General features: G+C 45.1%; 1 protein-coding gene across 4 annotated transcripts in view; it reads left to right on the top strand.

Moving 5' to 3' along the window:
• The first annotated feature begins 2,693 nt into the window (after window positions 1-2,693).
• Window positions 2,694-18,955, top strand: part of LOC143961705 (uncharacterized) — a 222,122-nt gene continuing 205,860 nt past the window's right edge. For 2 of the 4 annotated variants that reach the window (XM_077471024.1, XM_077471025.1), the window contains exon 1: window positions 2,717-2,866. In XM_077471024.1, coding sequence (XP_077327150.1) covers window positions 2,833-2,866 — 34 coding nt within the window. In that variant the 5' untranslated portion in view covers window positions 2,717-2,832. Of the gene's footprint in view, window positions 2,867-18,955 lie in introns of all 4 variants that reach the window. The other 2 variants (XM_077471027.1, XM_077471026.1) reach the window with 2 other exon arrangements.

Below are 18,955 nucleotides of genomic sequence, written 5' to 3' on the forward strand. Positions count from 1 at the left end.
CTTATCCAGTCAGGCTGATATCTCCTCTCTCCACCTCATTGTCCACCATGATTTGTGTTTCCTCTGTCACTTACCCTGAGCAGCCCTCCACCCCCCAAGAAGACCAGTGTAAGTGATGGTCCACTTTTGAATAAACAATTCATGTCCAGCTCTAATGTTATTTTTGAGGCACACCAATGTATTATAAACCAATCAGAGTCCAGAACTAAGTCAGGGATGTGACAAAGAGACCCTTGCCCTCATCAACATGGGAGCTTTGACAGGGCGTCCTCCCTGGCAAGGTACCCTCCCCATGTTGGCCTGTTATAACAGGGAGTTCACATTCAACACCCCATTCATCACGTAAATTAGCATAACCCCTCCATTAAGGATTGGTATAATTCACACTGGGTTTAGCGCCACTATCTATTCTTTCATAACTTTAATCCCAGTACCCTCTCCCCTGACTTGGGGTGGTGGTTTCTAAATAGAGGCAGCTCTAACCCATTTACTACCAACATTCTGAACAGTCCATAGCGCAACTTTGTTTAATTGCTTATACCCGCTTTCTTACCCAGCCAGGCTAATATCTCCTCTCCCCACTCCATTGTTTACTATGATTGGGGTGTCTCCTCTGTCACTTACCCTGAGAAGCCCCCCCAAGAAGACCAGTGTAAGTGATGGTCCTCTCTTAAATGAACAATTTATGTGAAGGTCTAATGTTATTTTTAAAGCACACCAATATATTATAAACCAATCAGGGTGCAGAACTAAGTCAGAGATGTGGTGAAAAGACCCTTGTCCTCATCGACATGGGAGCAAGATGCTTCCCCAGGCTCTCCTACCTGGCAAGGTACCCTACCCATGTTGAGGGCTTTTGGCCTTTTATGACAGGGAGTTCACATTCAACACCTCCCCCACCCCTTCTTCTCCAACCAGGCTGATATCTCCTCTTTCCCCTCCATTGTTTACCATGACTGGTGTCTCCTCTGTCACTTACCTCGAGAAGCCCATGGGAGCAAGATGTTTTGCCGGGGGGTCCTCCCTAGCAAGGTACCCTCCCCATGTTGGCCTGTTATGACAGGGAGTTCACATTCAACACCCCCTTTCTTATCTAGCCAGGCTAATATCTTCTCTCTCCACTCCATTGTCCACCATTATTGGGGTATCTCCTCTGTCACTTAACCTGAGAAGCCCCCCCCCCCCAAAAAAAAAGACCAGTGTAAGTGATGATCCACTCTTGAATGAACAATTTATGTCCAGGTCTAATGTTATTTTTAAAGCACACCAATGTATTATAAACCAATCAGGGTCCAGAACTAAGTCAGGGATGTGGTGAAGAGACCCTTGTCCTCATCAACATGGGAGCAAGGTGCTTCCCCCGGGGTTCCTCCCTGGAAAGGTACCCTACGTAGGTTGAGGGCTTTTGGCTTGTTGTGACAGGGAGTTCATATTCAACACCCCCCCCCCTTCTTATCCAGTCAGGCTGATATCTCCACTCTCTACTCCCTCATCTACCATGATTGGTGTCTCCTCTGGCACTTACCCTGAGATGCCCCACCCCCCCTTATGACAAGGAGTTCACATTCAACCCCCACCCTTCTTATCCAGCCAGACTGATATCTCCTCTCTTTTTGAGGCACACCAATGTATTATAAACCAACCAGAGTCCAGAACTAAGTCAGGGATGGGGTGAAGAGACCCTTGTCCTCATCAACATGGGAGCAAGATGCTTCCCCAGGGGTTCCTCCCTGGAAAGGTACCCTACGTAGGTTGAGGGCTTTTGGCTTGTTGTGACAGGGAGTTCATATTCAACACACCCCCCCTTCTTATCCAATCAGGCTGATATCTCCATTCTCTACTCCCTCAACTACCATGATTGGTGTCTCCTCTGGCACTTACCCTGAGATGCCCCCCCCCTTATGACAAGGAGTTCACATTCAACCCCCCCCCCTCTTATCCAGTCAGGCTGATACCTCCACTCTCCACTCCCTCATCTACCATGATTGGTGCCTCCTCTGTCACTTACCCTGAGAACCCCCATCCTTCTTATCCAGCCAGACTGATATCACCTTGCTCCACTCCATTGTCTACCATGACTGGTGTCTCCTCCGTCACTTACCCTGAGAAGCCCCCCCAAGAAGACTAGTGTAGGTGATGGTCCACTGTTGAACAAACAATTCATGTCTACTTCTAATGTTATTTTTGAGGCACACCAATGTATTATAAACCAATCAGAGTCAAGAACTAAGTCAGGGATATGGTGAAGAGACCCTTGTCCTCATCAACATAGCAGCAAGATGTTTTGCCAATGGGTCCTCCTTGGCAAGGTACCCTCCTCATGTTGAGGGTATTTGGTCTATTGTGACAGGGAGTTCACATTCATCACCCCACCCCTTTCTTATCCAGTTAGGCTGATATCTCCACTCTCCACTCCCTCATCTACCATGATTGGGGTGTCTCCTCTGTCACTTACCATGAGAAGCCCGCAAAGAAGACCAGTGTAAGTGATGGTCCACTCTCGAACAAACAATTCTTGCCCACTTGTTATTTTTGGTGGTAAGTAATGCACACCATGTATTATACATATATTATATGTTTTAGAAACCAATCAGAACTTGCTGAGATGAAATATCCTGTTCATGTGCGGGCACACATTTCTGTGTGGTAATGATAGACAGAAGTCTACAGAACTCCACACACTTCCCCTTCATTGTGGCATTTGTAAGTTCCTAAAATCTGAATAGAGAATGAGGCAACATCTTCCTATAGGAACCCTATAAATGAAGCAACAGCAGATGTTGGAGACCAAGATCGCACAACGCACGGAACTGAGGCTGTTCACAGCGTGCAATGAGGGGAACTGAACATCTAGAGATGGAGCCAGGTAGGTGGTGGACATGATGATTTATGAGTATTGAGGAAGACAGGAACCCTGACCAAATATTATTTATTCATCACTTACCATCTCCCACCCATAAAACTGCCCTATGGAGCCGAGAGATATTTACATTTCTGCTATAGACCTGTTTATTCAGTAATAACTGTATCATTACTTAAGATAATAAAGTCATTATATATATTGTTTTGAAGGGAAAACACTACTTTCTTTGTGTGATATCTTATTTAAAAAAAAAAAAAAAAAAAAAAAATATATATATATATATATATATATATATATATATATATATATATATATATATATATATTTATATTTATATTTATTTATATATTTATATATTATGCAACAAAAGTAACAAAATGAAAAAAAGCAATACAAACGCTTTTTCTTTTTTGACCAGTGTTAGTTTAAAAAAATATATATAAATTACATTTTTTTTTTTTTTTTTTTTATGTTGTATGGTGGCAGCATTTGCCCATTAGTTGGAGTGTGTATTATTTTTTTATTGTTTTACATTAGCCCAGGGCGTGGGGGGGGGTTTCCTATTTAAAAAAAAAAAAAAAGTATTTGGATAAAAATTAAAAACGTTCTTTTACAATTTGTGAAATGACAGGAAATTATGTTTCTGGTACAGAGAATGGCAAAGTAATTTACGCTTAAAGAGGGGTTTTTATTTTTCCCATGTTGTATTTAAAAAAAAATATATATATATATATATATCGTTTACATTCTAAAGATTTATAAAATAGAAAAAAAAAACAGAATTGTTAAATAAGAGGATGAAGGGAGAAGGGAAAGTAGGTGCATGATGGGCAATTAGGGCAAACTAAGGGTTAATACCAAGACAAGTTTTTTTGTTTTGTTTTTTAAAGAAAACACTTTTATGTGCTATATTGTTTTAAAGCATCTGCAGATAGATGAAACAGGGTATTTTTATAAGTAAATATAACTTCACAATTCTCTATTTTGTGTCTAAACAATGTTACTTTATACCTCTCTATCTCCCGTTTAACATTGTTTATAAACATTAATCACTTTGTATCTCTTTATCTCCTGTCTGATCAATGTTTATAAACAATGTTACTTGGCTGGCGGTACTTAAAAATCCCCATAGGCAACACTTTAAAATCTTTTAAAGGTTACATTTTTTAAGTTACAGAGGAGATCTAGTGCTAGAATTATTGCGCTCACGCGAACATTCGTGGCGATATCTCACATGTGTGGTTTGAACGTACATATGTGGGTGTGACTTACATATGTGTTTGCTTCTGCGAGCAAGCACGCAGGGACGGGGCGCTTTCATTTTTTTTTGGTTCATTTTACTTTTATTTTTCTAGTTTGATGCTTTCCTTTTACATTTTTCTTTTAATCAAATTTATTCCTATTACAAGGAATGTAAACATCCCTTGTAATAGGATATGGCATGACAGGTCCTCTTTACAGTGAGATTTGGGGGTCAATAAGACCCCACATCTCTCCACCCGGCTGGGAAGCTTGAAATAAAAAAAAATAAAAAAATCCCGGCTTCTCAGCCGAAGTGGCTGCAATTTTCCAAATGCAAAGACCGGGCGTGATGTCATAACATCGCGCTCGGCCTCCAAACGATCATAGAGACTCCAGGAACCATCTGGCTCGCCGGAAATCACTATCAAGGGGAATCTACAGGGAATCCCCTGTGGCATCAGAAGGGGACGGGGTCACCAATATAAGTCATCAGGTGGCCCCGCCCTCAGCTATGTAAGAGCTGTCACCCAGAAAAAGCTGAAGATGGCGGGAGCCTTCCATGGAGGCGGAACGGTTTCTGCTTTTTTTTTCTTTTTGGTCTGTTGGCCGGCGTGAATAAAGGACTTGTCCCAAGCTGTCTCTTGTCTTTTTTTACCATTTTGACACTACCCCGTTACCAATTCACATAGAGGTGAGGCCGAGATCTGGGGGTCCCCTTGTTAAAGGGGGCTTCCAGATTCCGATAAGCCCCCCTGCCCGCATAACCCCACAATCACCGGGCAAGGGTTGTGGGGATGAGGCTCTTATCCCCATCAACATGGGGACAAGGTGCTTTGAGGGGCTACTCCAAAGCACCCTCCGCATGTTGAGGGCATGTGACCTGGTACAGTTCATTGGGGGGGCACTCTCTCCTCCCCCCCTCTTTTCCTGCGGCCTGCCAGGTTGCATGCTCGGATAAGGGTCTGGAATTTAGGGGGACCCCCACGCAATTTTTTTTACATTTTGGTTTGGGGTTCCCCTTAATATTCATACCAGGCCCAAAGGGCCTAGTAATGGACTGTGGGGGAACCCATGCTCTTTTTTTTAATGTATCTATATTGCCAAGACCTGCCAATTCATTACAGCTGCGGTCAGTTTTAAATGACAATTTTTTCCTTTAGAAATGTAATTTTGCTCTTGGACTGTTCTAAACACGGGAAACATGTGCCCCTTTAGTGGCATACTATAGACACCCCCCAGGTACGAAATATAAAGGAATTTATTCACTTTTATTGTTTCACTTTAAGCATTATTAAAATCACTTCTCCCGAAAAAAACTACAATTTTTTTAAAAAAAATTTGCATTGATACATGTCCCCTGGGGCAGGACCCGGGTTCCCAAACACTTTTTATGACAATAACTTGCATATTAGCCTTTAAAATTAGCAATTTTAATTATTCATGTTAGTATTCCATAGACTGTTCCAGCAGCTTTCGAATTTGCCCCGAACACATCATAATGTTTGCTGTTTGCAGAACATCCGCATAACCAAAGTTTGGCCCGAACTTATGCTCAGGCTGAACTGTTTGCACATCCCTATTGATCATATCCCCCCTTATATATTTATACATGGAGATCATATCCCCCTTATGTATTTATACATGGAGATCATATCCCCCTTATTTATGTATACATGGAGATCATATCCCCCTTATTTATTTATACATGGAGATCATATCCCCCTTATGTATTTATACATGGAGATCATATCCCCCCCCCTTATATATTTATACATGGAGATCATATCCCCCCTTATGTATTTATACATGGAGATCATATCCCCCCTTATGTATTTATACATGGAGATTATATTCCCCCCTTATGTATTTATACATGGAGATCATATCCCCCCTTATATATTTTTACATGGAGATCATATCCCCCCTTATGTATTTATACATGGAGATCATATCCCATCTTATGTATTTATACATGGAGATCATATCCCCCTTATGTATTTATACATGGAGATCATAACCCCCCTTATGTATTTATACATGGAGATCATATCCCCCTTATGTATTTATACATGGAGATCATATCCCCCTTATGTATTTATACATGGAGATCATATCCCCCTTATTTATGTATACATGGAGATCATATCCCCCTTATTTATTTATACATGGAGATCATATCCCCCTTATGTATTTATACATGGAGATCATATCCCCCCCCCTTATATATTTATACATGGAGATCATATCCCCCCTTATGTATTTATACATGGAGATCATATCCCCCCTTATGTATTTATACATGGAGATTATATTCCCCCCTTATGTATTTATACATGGAGATCATATCCCCCCTTATATATTTTTACATGGAGATCATATCCCCCCTTATGTATTTATACATGGAGATCATATCCCATCTTATGTATTTATACATGGAGATCATATCCCCCTTATGTATTTATACATGGAGATCATAACCCCCCTTATGTATTTATACATGGAGATCATATCCCCCTTATGTATTTATACATGGAGATCATATCCCCCTTATGTATTTATACATGGAGATCATATCCCCCCCCCTTATGTATTTATACATGGAGATCATATCCCCCCTTATGTATTTATACATGGAGATCATATCCCCCCGTATGTATTTATACATGGAGATCATATCCCCCTTATGTATTTATACATGGACATCATATTCCCCCCTTATGTATTTATACATGGAGATCATATCCCCCTTATGTATTTATACATGGAGATTAGTGATGGCCGAACGGTTCGCCCGGCGGTCGTTTCGCGGCGAATTTCCGACTTTCGCCGTCCGCGGGTTCGAACGCCTTTTTCCGTCGTTCGCCCCGGCGGACTTACGTGTTTAATGTATACAAGAACTTTAACCTTTCGTGACACGTTTATCATGTGTTACAGGACAACCAATTGAGACATGACAGCTCATGGACACTTGGACATTCCCCCTAACCTATAAATACACCCGATCCGGTGGCCATTTTACATTCTTTCTTCTGTCACTGTAGGGAAAGGATCCTGTGTGGAGTAGGGACAGAGAAAACGCTAGCTATTTGGTACACAAAAGTTCTTTTCAGGACTGGTATAGGTGTTAGGTCAGCAGCCTGAGTTTCTTTTGTCAGTTTAGATAAAGGGACAGAGCGCTGTATGCTGCTATTTTAGGGACAGCTCAGCCAGATTAGTCTTTCTTCATCATCATCATCATCATCATCATTAGCTGTTACTATCAGGTCCACAAAAGAGCTGTTCCAGCTAATCGTTCCAGCCTACTCTTTTTTGCCAATTTGTATAGGGACAGGCAGGAAGCAGTGTGTCAGGCAGTGAGGATAATTTTAAAGACTTGCTGTTACTATTAGTTCCACAAAGGTTCTTTTCAGGACTGGTATCAGTGGTACGGTAATAGGCTTGTACACGTATAATATTCTTTCTTCCAAATATAGAAAGAATATTATACTTGACTGCTGCCCTTCTGCTGCAGTCTGCTAATCATTCACAACTCACTTGTTCCACAAAGCTCTTTATCAGGACTGGTAACTTGGTCTGTCTAGGGTGCTACGGTACATAGGCTTGGGTGCGGTACAGTCTGCTGTTCTGTAAGGACCGCTATCGGTCCACAATACATAGGGTTGCCGTGCACTACTGCTGACCGCTGCCCTATACTGCAGCAGTCCTTCAGCGGTATAGGGACTGACGCACAGTCTGCTAAACACTAATACACAACCTGCTTGGTCCACAAAAGTTCTTATAAGGACTGGTAACTTGGTATAGGGTGCTACGGTACATAGGCCTGAGTGCGTTACAGTCTGCTGTTCTGTAAGGACCGCTATCGGTCCACAATACATAGGGTTGCCGTGCACTACTGCTGACCGCTGCCCTATACTGCAGCAGTCCTTCATTGGTATAGGGACTGACGTACAGTCTGCTAAACACTAACACACAACCTGCTTGGTCCACAAAAGTTCTTATAAGGACTGGTAACTTGGTATAGGGTGCTACGGTACATAGGCCTGAGTGCGTTACAGTCTGCTGTTCTGTAAGGACCGCTATCGGTCCACAATACATAGGGTTGCCGTGCACTACTGCTGACCGCTGCCCTATACTGCAGCAGTCCTTCATTGGTATAGGGACTGACGTACAGTCTGCTAATCACTAACACACAACCTGCTTGGTCCACAAAAGTTCTTATAAGGACTGGTAACTTGGTATAGGGTGCTACGGTACATAGGCCTGAGTGCGTTACAGTCTGCTGTTCTGTAAGGACCGCTATCGGTCCACAATACATAGGGTTGCCGTGCACTACTGCTGACCGCTGCCCTATACTGCAGCAGTCCTTCAGCGGTATAGGGACTGACGCACAGTCTGCTAAACACTAACACACAACCTGCTTGGTCCACAAAAGTTTTTATAAGGACTGGTAACTTGGTATAGGGTGCTACGGTACATAGGCCTGAGTGCGTTACAGTCTGCTGTTCTGTAAGGACCGCTATCGGTCCACAATACATAGGGTTGCCGTGCACTACTGCTGACCGCTGCCCTATACTGCAGCAGTCCTTCATTGGTATAGGGACTGACGTACAGTCTGCTAAACACTAACACACAACCTGCTTGGTCCACAAAAGTTCTTATAAGGACTGGTAACTTGGTATAGGGTGCTACGGTACATAGGCCTGAGTGCGTTACAGTCTGCTGTTCTGTAAGGACCGCTATCGGTCCACAATACATAGGGTTGCCGTGCACTACTGCTGACCGCTGCCCTATACTGCAGCAGTCCTTCATTGGTATAGGGACTGACGTACAGTCTGCTAAACACTAACACACAACCTGCTTGGTCCACAAAAGTTCTTATAAGGACTGGTAACTTGGTATAGGGTGCTACGGTACATAGGCCTGAGTGCGTTACAGTCTGCTGTTCTGTAAGGACCGCTATCGGTCCACAATACATAGGGTTGACGTGCACTACTGCTGACCGCTGCCCTATACTGCAGCAGTCCTTCAGCGGTATAGGGACTGACGCACAGTCTGCTAAACACTAATACACAACCTGCTTGGTCCACAAAAGTTCTTATAAGGACTGGTAACTTGGTATAGGGTGCTACGGTACATAGGCCTGAGTGCGTTACAGTCTGCTGTTCTGTAAGGACCGCTATCGGTCCACAATACATAGGGTTGACGTGCACTACTGCTGACCGCTGCCCTATACTGCAGCAGTCCTTCAGCGGTATAGGGACTGACGCACAGTCTGCTAAACACTAACACACAACCTGCTTGGTCCACAAAAGTTTTTATAAGGACTGGTAACTTGGTATAGGGTGCTACGGTACATAGGCCTGAGTGCGTTACAGTCTGCTGTTCTGTAAGGACCGCTATCGGTCCACAATACATAGGGTTGACGTGCACTACTGCTGACCGCTGCCCTATACTGCAGCAGTCCTTCAGCGGTATAGGGACTGACGCACAGTCTGCTAAACACTAATACACAACCTGCTTGGTCCACAAAAGTTCTTATAAGGACTGGTAACTTGGTATAGGGTGCTACGGTACATAGGCCTGAGTGCGTTACAGTCTGCTGTTCTGTAAGGACCGCTATCGGTCCACAATACATAGGGTTGACGTGCACTACTGCTGACCGCTGCCCTATACTGCAGCAGTCCTTCAGCGGTATAGGGACTGACGCACAGTCTGCTAAACACTAATACACAACCTGCTTGGTCCACAAAAGTTCTTATAAGGACTGGTAACTTGGTATAGGGTGCTACGGTACATAGGCCTGAGTGCGTTACAGTCTGCTGTTCTGTAAGGACCGCTATCGGTCCACAATACATAGGGTTGACGTGCACTACTGCTGACCGCTGCCCTATACTGCAGCAGTCCTTCAGCGGTATAGGGACTGACGCACAGTCTGCTAAACACTAACACACAACCTGCTTGGTCCACAAAAGTTTTTATAAGGACTGGTAACTTGGTATAGGGTGCTACGGTACATAGGCCTGAGTGCGTTACAGTCTGCTGTTCTGTAAGGACCGCTATCGGTCCACAATACATAGGGTTGACGTGCACTACTGCTGACCGCTGCCCTATACTGCAGCAGTCCTTCAGCGGTATAGGGACTGACGCACAGTCTGCTAAACACTAATACACAACCTGCTTGGTCCACAAAAGTTCTTATAAGGACTGGTAACTTGGTATAGGGTGCTACGGTACATAGGCCTGAGTGCGTTACAGTCTGCTGTTCTGTAAGGACCGCTATCGGTCCACAATACATAGGGTTGACGTGCACTACTGCTGACCGCTGCCCTATACTGCAGCAGTCCTTCAGCGGTATAGGGACTGACGTACAGTCTGCTAATCACTAACACACAACCTGCTTGTTCCACAAAAGTTCTTATAAGGACTGGTAACTTGGTATAGGGTGCTACGGTACATAGGCTTGAGTGCGGTACAGTCTGCTGTTCTGTAAGGACCGCTATCGGTCCACAATAGATAGGGTTGACGTGCACCACTGCTGACCGCTGCCCTATACTGCAGCAGTCCTTCAGCGGTATAGGGACTGACGTACAGTCTGCTAAACACTAATACACAACCTGCTTGGTCCACAAAAGTTCTTATAAGGACTGGTAACTTGGTATAGGGTGCTACGGTACATAGGCTTGAGTGCGGTACAGTCTGCTGTTCTGTAAGGACCGCTATCGGTCCACAATAGATAGGGTTGACGTGCACCACTGCTGACCGCTGCCCTATACTGCAGCAGTCCTTCAGCGGTATAGGGACTGACGTACAGTCTGCTAAACACTAATACACAACCTGCTTGGTCCACAAAAGTTCTTATAAGGACTGGTAACTTGGTATAGGGTGCTACGGTACATAGGCTTGAGTGCGGTACAGTCTGCTGTTCTGTAAGGACCGCTATCGGTCCACAATAGATAGGGTTGACGTGCACCACTGCTGACCGCTGCCCTATACTGCAGCAGTCCTTCAGCGGTATAGGGACTGACGTACAGTCTGCTAAACACTAATACACAACCTGCTTGGTCCACAAAAGTTCTTATAAGGACTGGTAACTTGGTATAGGGTGCTACGGTACATAGGCTTGAGTGCGGTACAGTCTGCTGTTCTGTAAGGACCGCTATAGGTCCACAATAGATAGGGTTGACGTGCACCACTGCTGACCGCTCACCTATACTGCAGCAGTCCTTCAGCGGTATAGGGACTAAGAGTTTTGTCACAGGGTCATTTAAAAAATGACATGCAGAGGAAGAGGCAGGCCCTTCCGCAGGGGTGGTAGGGGTAGGGCAGGAGCAACAGGCTTGAGCCAAAGTGGGAAGTTGCAGAAGGTGCGTTCAATTACTTTAAAGGATGCACCAGACTTGGTTGAGTGGCTCGCTCAGCCTTACTCTTCTGCACCCTCCTCATCCTCTCGATCTGCACCCTCTTCTTCACTCTCTGCTATGTGCACCCCCAAAGACACTACCACCAACAACACGACCACCACCACCACCACCACATACCTTCCGCTTGAGTCACTGGAATTATTTTCCGATCCATATCAAGAGGACATTTCTGATGCGCAGCCACTCTTGGTATTGGATCAGGAAGAGGAGGTAGCAACAAGCGCTACTCAGCAGTCTGACGCCAGTACCCAGATCAGCCCAAGGAGGAGGTTGGTCCCCGGTGTTGCTGCCTACTCTACTTATAGCGGTGGGGAAGGTGACGTTGATGATGACGTGTCTAGTGATGTCACGTGGGTGCCCACAAGAGAGGAAGAGGAGGGGAGTTCAGAGGGAGATATGGACCAGCAGATAGGGAGGAGAAGCAGCAATGACTTACATTGCACAGCAGGGACAAAGCAGACTGCAAATGTATCAGGAGCGAGTCATCGACCATGTACGGTCACATCTGGCGCTCCCAGGACACCGGCACATGGCTCCGCAGTGTGGGCTTTTTTTAACGTGTCCGCTGCTGACAATAGCGTTGCCATCTGCAATCTTTGCAGTCAACGCGTTAGTCGCGGTAAGCCCAATACTCACCTAGGGACGACCGCCTTAAGAAGGCACATGAGCAGCCATCACCGAGCCCAGTGGGAGCAACGGAACACACAAAGCCACACTGCAGGCTCTCACCGTCCAGCCTCGTCTTCTACTTCTCCTTCTCCTCTCTCCTCACAATTGTCCTCCACTCCACCTTCCATCACGCCAAGCTCACATTTTTCTGCAAAAAGGCAGGCTTCCGTGGGCCTAATGTTTGAGCGTAAAAAAATGATGACGCCGGATAACCCTCTTGCCCAACGGTTGGCGGCTGGCTTGTCAGAACTCATAGCCCGCCAACTACTGCCATATAAACTGGTGGACTCGGAGGCCTTTCGCAAATTTGTGGCCATTGGAACACCACAATGGAAGGTCCCAGGAAGGAAGTATTTCTCAGAGAAGGGCATCCCAGAGCTATATGGCCATGTTCAGCGGCAAGTGAATGTATCTCTGGCACACAGTGTCGGTGCCAAGATACATCTGACCACAGACACGTGGTCTAGCAAACACGGGCAGGGAAGGTATATCAGTTTTACTGCCCACTGGGTGAACCTTCTGACGGCCGTCAAGCATGTAACCCGTGGCACCCGTGTAGATTTGGTTTTACCGCCACGGATTGCATGCAGGCCTGACTCTTCTTCTCCTCCTCCTACTCCATCCTCCTCCCTCTCCTCCTCAGCTGCCTCCTCCTTTTCCGCTGCTAGCGTCTCTTCCACTGCACCGCCCAAGCTCCCCAGAACCTATTCCACATGCCAGGTGAGACGTTGCCATGCCGTGCTGCGTCTGTTGTGCCTGGAAGCAAAGAGCCACACTGGCCCGGCACTCCTTTCAGCTTTGCGTTCACAGGCAGATGAGTGGCTAACACCGCTCAATTTGACAGTTGGTAAAGTGGTGTGTGACAACGGTGCCAATCTGCTTAGCGCATTGAAACAGGGCAAAATCACGCACGTGCCGTGCATGGCACACGTCTTAAACTTGGTCGTGCAGCGATTCCTTGTCAAATACCCTGGGGTCCAGGACATCTTGCGGCAGGCAAGGAAAATCTCGGCCCATTTCAGAAGATCTTACACGGCCATGGCTCGCCTTGCTGACATTCAGCGGCGACACCATCTGCCGGTCAGACGTCTTATTTGCGATTGCCCGACGCGATGGAACTCAACCTTCTATATGCTTGATAGGCTGCTCCAGCAGAAACGTGCAGTTAACGTCTACCTGTATGAACTCTGCGAAAGAAACGGTTCTGGGGAGCTGGGTTTTTTTTCACCGCGCCAGTGGCTGCTCATGCGCGACACATGCAGACTTCTGCGGCCATTTGAGGAGATCACCAAACTGGTCAGTCGCAGCCATGGCGCCATCAGTGACATGGTACCTTATGCCTTCTTTCTGGAGCGTGCATTGCGTCGTGTCATTGATCAGGCTGTGGAGGAGCAGGAGCGGGAAGATGAGGAAGTCGCAATGCTGGATGAATTCCCAGGGGGGGCTACTCTATCTGAGACAAGTCAACAACAGGAGTCTGATGAGGAGTCAGAGGAGGATGGTGCCGGGGGGGATGAGGAGGAGCAAGAAGAGCATGCTTTAAACCTTTCTGGGATCCCTGTTGTGCGAGGATGGGGAGAGGAGAATGAAGAGGACGACATTATCCTGGATGATGAGCAGGAGCCAGGCCACCACACCGCTTCCACTTTAGTGCAAATGGGGGCCTTCATGCTCCAGTGTTTTAATAGGGACCCCCGTATAAAAAGCATGAGGGTCAAGGACCAGTACTGGGTGGCAACGTACTTAGACCCCCGGTACAAACACAAAATGGCGGAAATGTTACCGCCGTCGCAGAGGGCTGTCAGAATGCAGCACTTCCAGGCCTTGCTTCGAGAAATGCTGCATTCTGCTTTTGCGTGCGCTGGCAGAGGAGCAATTCCCACTCCCAGAGAAGGATTTGCGGGTACCAATCCAACAGCGCCTGCAAGAAGAGGCCGGTTTGAAGATGTGTTGGTGACTTCGGATATGAGGTCATTCTTTCAGCCGACCCATCGACAGGTGTCATCCGGATCCAGCATCAGGGAACGCCTAGACCGTCAGGTGTCCGACTACATTGGGTTAACGGCCGATGTGGACGCTCTGAGGAGTGATGAACCCCTAGACTACTGGGTGGGCAGGCTTGACCTCTGGCCAGAGCTTGCCCAATTTGCAATCGAACTGTTGGCTTGCCCCTCATCCAGTGTCCTGTCCGAAAGGACGTTCAGCGCAGCAGGGGGGATTGTGACCGATAAGCGTACTCGCCTAGCTCACCACAGTGTTAACTACCTCACATTTCTAAAAATGAATGAGGCATGGATCTCGGAGGAATTCAACACATGTGATCAGTAGACCATGTATATGTCTATAAACAATTTTTGGAATCAAGCACACAGACCTTCTTAATTCATTTGGCTCACTTCCCTGACCCAAAAAAGCACACCGTACTATATGCCCCTACCCTCCTCTTTGAAGAGGTTGAGCGGTGTCATATTTCTACTGGGGCTGCTTATTATGAGGGGTTCCCACCATCCCTGTGCTGTGCTGACTTCCTCCTGGGTGTTCTTATTATGAGGGGCTCCCACCATCCCTGTGCTGTGCTGACTTCCTCCTGGGGGTTCTTATTATGAGGGGATCACACCATCCCTGTGCTGTGCTGACTTCCTCCTGGGGCTGCTTACGGTGCTGCTGTCAGCGCTGTATGTCACGGAGCTGCTGTCAGCGCTGTATGTCACGGAGCTGCTGTCAGCGCTGTATGTCACGGAGCTGCTGTCAGCGCTGTATGTCACGGAGCTGCTGTCAGCGCTGTATGTCACGGAGCTGCTGTCAGCGCTGTATGTCACGGAGCTGCTGTCAGCGCTGTATGTCACGGAGCTGCTGTCAGCGCTGTATGTCACGGAGCTGCTGTCAGCGCTGTATGTCACGGAGCTGCTGTCAGCGCTGTATGTCACGGAGCTGCTGTCAGCGCTGTATGTCACGGAGCTGCTGTCAGCGCTGTATGTCACGGAGCTGCTGTCAGCGCTGTATGTCACGGAGCTGCTGTCAGCGCTGTATGTCACGGAGCTGCTGTCAGCGCTGTATGTCACGGAGCTGCTGTCAGCGCTGTATGTCACGGTGCTGCTGTCAGCGCTGTATGTCACGGAGCTGCTGTCAGCGCTGTATGTCACGGAGCTGCTGTCAGTGCTGTATGTCACGGAGCTGCTGTCAGCGCTGTATGTCACGGAGCTGCTGTCAGCGCTGTATGTCACGGAGCTGCTGTCAGCGCTGTATGTCACGGTGCTGCTGTCAGCGCTGTATGTCACGGAGCTGCTGTCAGCGCTGTATGTCACGGAGCTGCTGTCAGCGCTGTATGTCACGGAGCTGCTGTCAGCGCTGTATGTCACGGAGCTGCTGTCAGCGCTGTATGTCACGGAGCTGCTGTCAGCGCTGTATGTCACGGTGCTGATGTCAGTGCTCTGTATTACGGTGCTGCTGTCAGTGCTCTGTATCTCCTGCACCCTCTTGTTTGCCTACCCTGGTCCCTGACCTTCCCTCTCCTCCATTGCCTTCATTAGCTCCATAGTCCTGAATTGTCAGAACAATTTCCCAAATAAAAAAAAAATGCTTGTAGTTATCGATCCCAAATTCACCTCATACATGTATTATGCTATTGTCCAGGTGGTGGGACTACGTGCTACCCCCTAATAATTACCCCGTGGCCGCAAATTCGACCTAAAGGTTTGCGAAATTCGCCTCCCATTGAAGTCAATGGAGCCCGCGGCGAACGGTCGTTTTCGCGAACGTTTGTGTCCGTTCGCGTTTCGCGTTCGCGAAACGTCCCGTCGGAAGTTCGTCCATCACTAATGGAGATCATATCCCCCCTTATATATTTTTACATGGAGATCATTTCCCCCCTTATGTATTTATACATGGAGATCATATCCCCCTTATGTATTTATACATGGAGATCATATCCCCCCTTATGTATTTATACATGGAGATCATAACCCCCCTTATGTATTTATACATGGAGATCATATCCCCCTTTTGTATTTATACATGGAGATCATATCCCCCTTATGTATTTATACATGGAGATCATATCCCCCCCTTATGTATTTATACATGGAGATCATATGCCTCTTATGTATTTATACATGGAGATCATATCCCCTCTTATATATTTATACATGGAGATCATATCCCCCTTATGTATTTATACATGGAGATCATATCCCCCTTATGTATTTATACATGGAGATCATATCCCCCTTATGTATTTATACATGGAGATCATATCCGCCCTTATGTATTTATACATGGAGTTCATATCCCCCCCTTATGAATTTATACATGGAGATCATACCCCCCTTATGTATTTATACATGGTGATCATATCCCCCCTTATGTATTTATATATGGTGATCATATCCCCCATTATATATTCATACATGGAGATCATATCCCCCCTTATATATTTATACATGGAGATCATGTCCCCCTTATGTATTTATACATGGTGGTCATACCCCCCGTATGTATTTATACATGGTGATCATATCCCCCTTATGTATTTATACATGGAGATCATACCCCCCTTATGTATTTATACATGGTGATCATATCCCCCTTATGTATTTATAAATGGTGATCATATCCCCCTTATGTATTTATACATGGAGATCATATCCCCCCTTATGTATTTATACATGGAGATCATATCCCCCCTTATGTATTTATACATGGAGATCATATCCCCCCTTATGTATTTATACATGGAGATCATATCCCCCCTTTTGTATTTATACATGGAGATCATACCCCCCTTATCTATTTATACATGGAGATCATATCCCCCCTTATGTATTTATACATGGAGATCATATCCCCCCTTATGTATTTATACATGGAGATCATACCCCCTTATGTATTTATACATACAGATCATATCCCCCTTATGTATTTATACATACAGATCATATCCCCCTTATGTATTTATATATGGAGATCATATCCCCCATTATATATTTATATATGGGGATCATATCCCCCCTTATGTATTTATACATGGAGATCATATCCCCCGTTATATATTTATATATGGGGATCATATCCCCCCTTATGTATTTATACATGGAGATCATATCCCCCCTTATGTGTTTATACATGGAGATCATATCCCCCCTTATGTATTTATACATGGAGATCATATCCCCCCTTATGTATTTATACATGGAGATCATGTCCCCCTTAGGTATTTATACATGGAGATCATATCTCCCTTATGTATTTATACATGGAGATCATATTCCCCCTTATGTATTTATACATGGAGATCATGTCCCCCTTAGGTATTTATACATGGTGATCATATCCCCCTTATGTATTTATACATGGAGATAATATCCCCCTTATGTATTTATACATGGTGATCATATCCCCCTTATGTATTTATACATGGAGATCATATCCCCCCTTATGTATTTATACATGGAGATCATATTCCCCCTTATGTATTTATACATGGAGATCATATCCCCCCTTATATATTTATATATGGGGATCATATCCCCCCTTATGTATTTATACATGGAGATCATACCCCCCCTTATGTGTTTATACATGGAGATCATATCCCCCCTTATGTATTTATACATGGAGATCATATCCCCCCTTATGTATTTATACATGGAGATCATGTCCCCCTTAGGTATTTATACATGGAGATCATATCTCCCTTATGTATTTATACATGGAGATCATATTCCCCCTTATGTATTTATACATGGAGATCATATTCCCCCTTATGTATTTATACATGGAGATCATATCCCCCCTTATATATTTATATATGGGGATCATATCCCCCCTTATGTATTTATACATGGAGATCATACCCCCCCTTATGTGTTTATACATGGAGATCATATCCCCCCTTATGTATTTATACATGGAGATCATATCCCCCCTTATGTATTTATACATGGAGATCATGTCCCCCTTAGGTATTTATACATGGTGATCATATCCCCCTTATGTATTTATACATGGAGATAATATCCCCCTTATGTATTTATACATGGTGATCATATCCCCCTTATGTATTTATACATGGAGATCATATCCCCCCTTATCTTTTTATACATGGAGATCATATCCCCCCTTATTGTTTGCAGGATTTTATTAATTTTGCAGCACATGCGTATAAAATAAAACATTTTCTAGAAAGTAAAGTGGTTAAAAAACACTTTCTAAGCCAGAAACCAGGAAGGAACTGAAGAAATTGTTATATAAAAAAGTTAAAACAAGTAAATATAAGTAGTAATAATAGTAGTAATAGTAATAATTTCTTTCTATTTACTAAGGATTACACATGGTCAGTGCTGAGTGAGAGCAGAGCTGACATCTGAGGGCATTACATGCACAGAGCTCCATTATATCTGACTTGTACACACCTCCCAACATTTTGAGATGGGAACGAGGGACACCTACTACCAAACGTATGTAGGCATAGGACACGCCCCCTGCCACACCCTCTTAAAGGAGAATTAATCCCTCCAAAAAAAGGTTAATTAAATCCACAAGGGCTTTTTTTTTTACCACTACTATTCCTTTTTCTATTGGCTTAAATTTACAAATGCAGCAATTTAGGTGAAAGGTTTAGCGCCAGGAAACACTTTTTGAAAGTTAAAAAGTGCATTTTATATACAACTATATGGATCAGACCAAAATGAGGGACAAATGAGGGGGAAAGAGGGACGGTGGCACATTGTTCTCAATCAGGGACAGTCCCTCAAAATCCGGG

The sequence above is a fragment of the Lithobates pipiens genome, unplaced genomic scaffold (assembly GCF_037356315.1).
Source record: "Lithobates pipiens isolate NorthernLeopardFrog02 unplaced genomic scaffold, aLitPip1_a1.2 Scaffold_8, whole genome shotgun sequence".
Taxonomy (NCBI): Eukaryota; Metazoa; Chordata; class Amphibia; order Anura; family Ranidae; genus Lithobates; species Lithobates pipiens.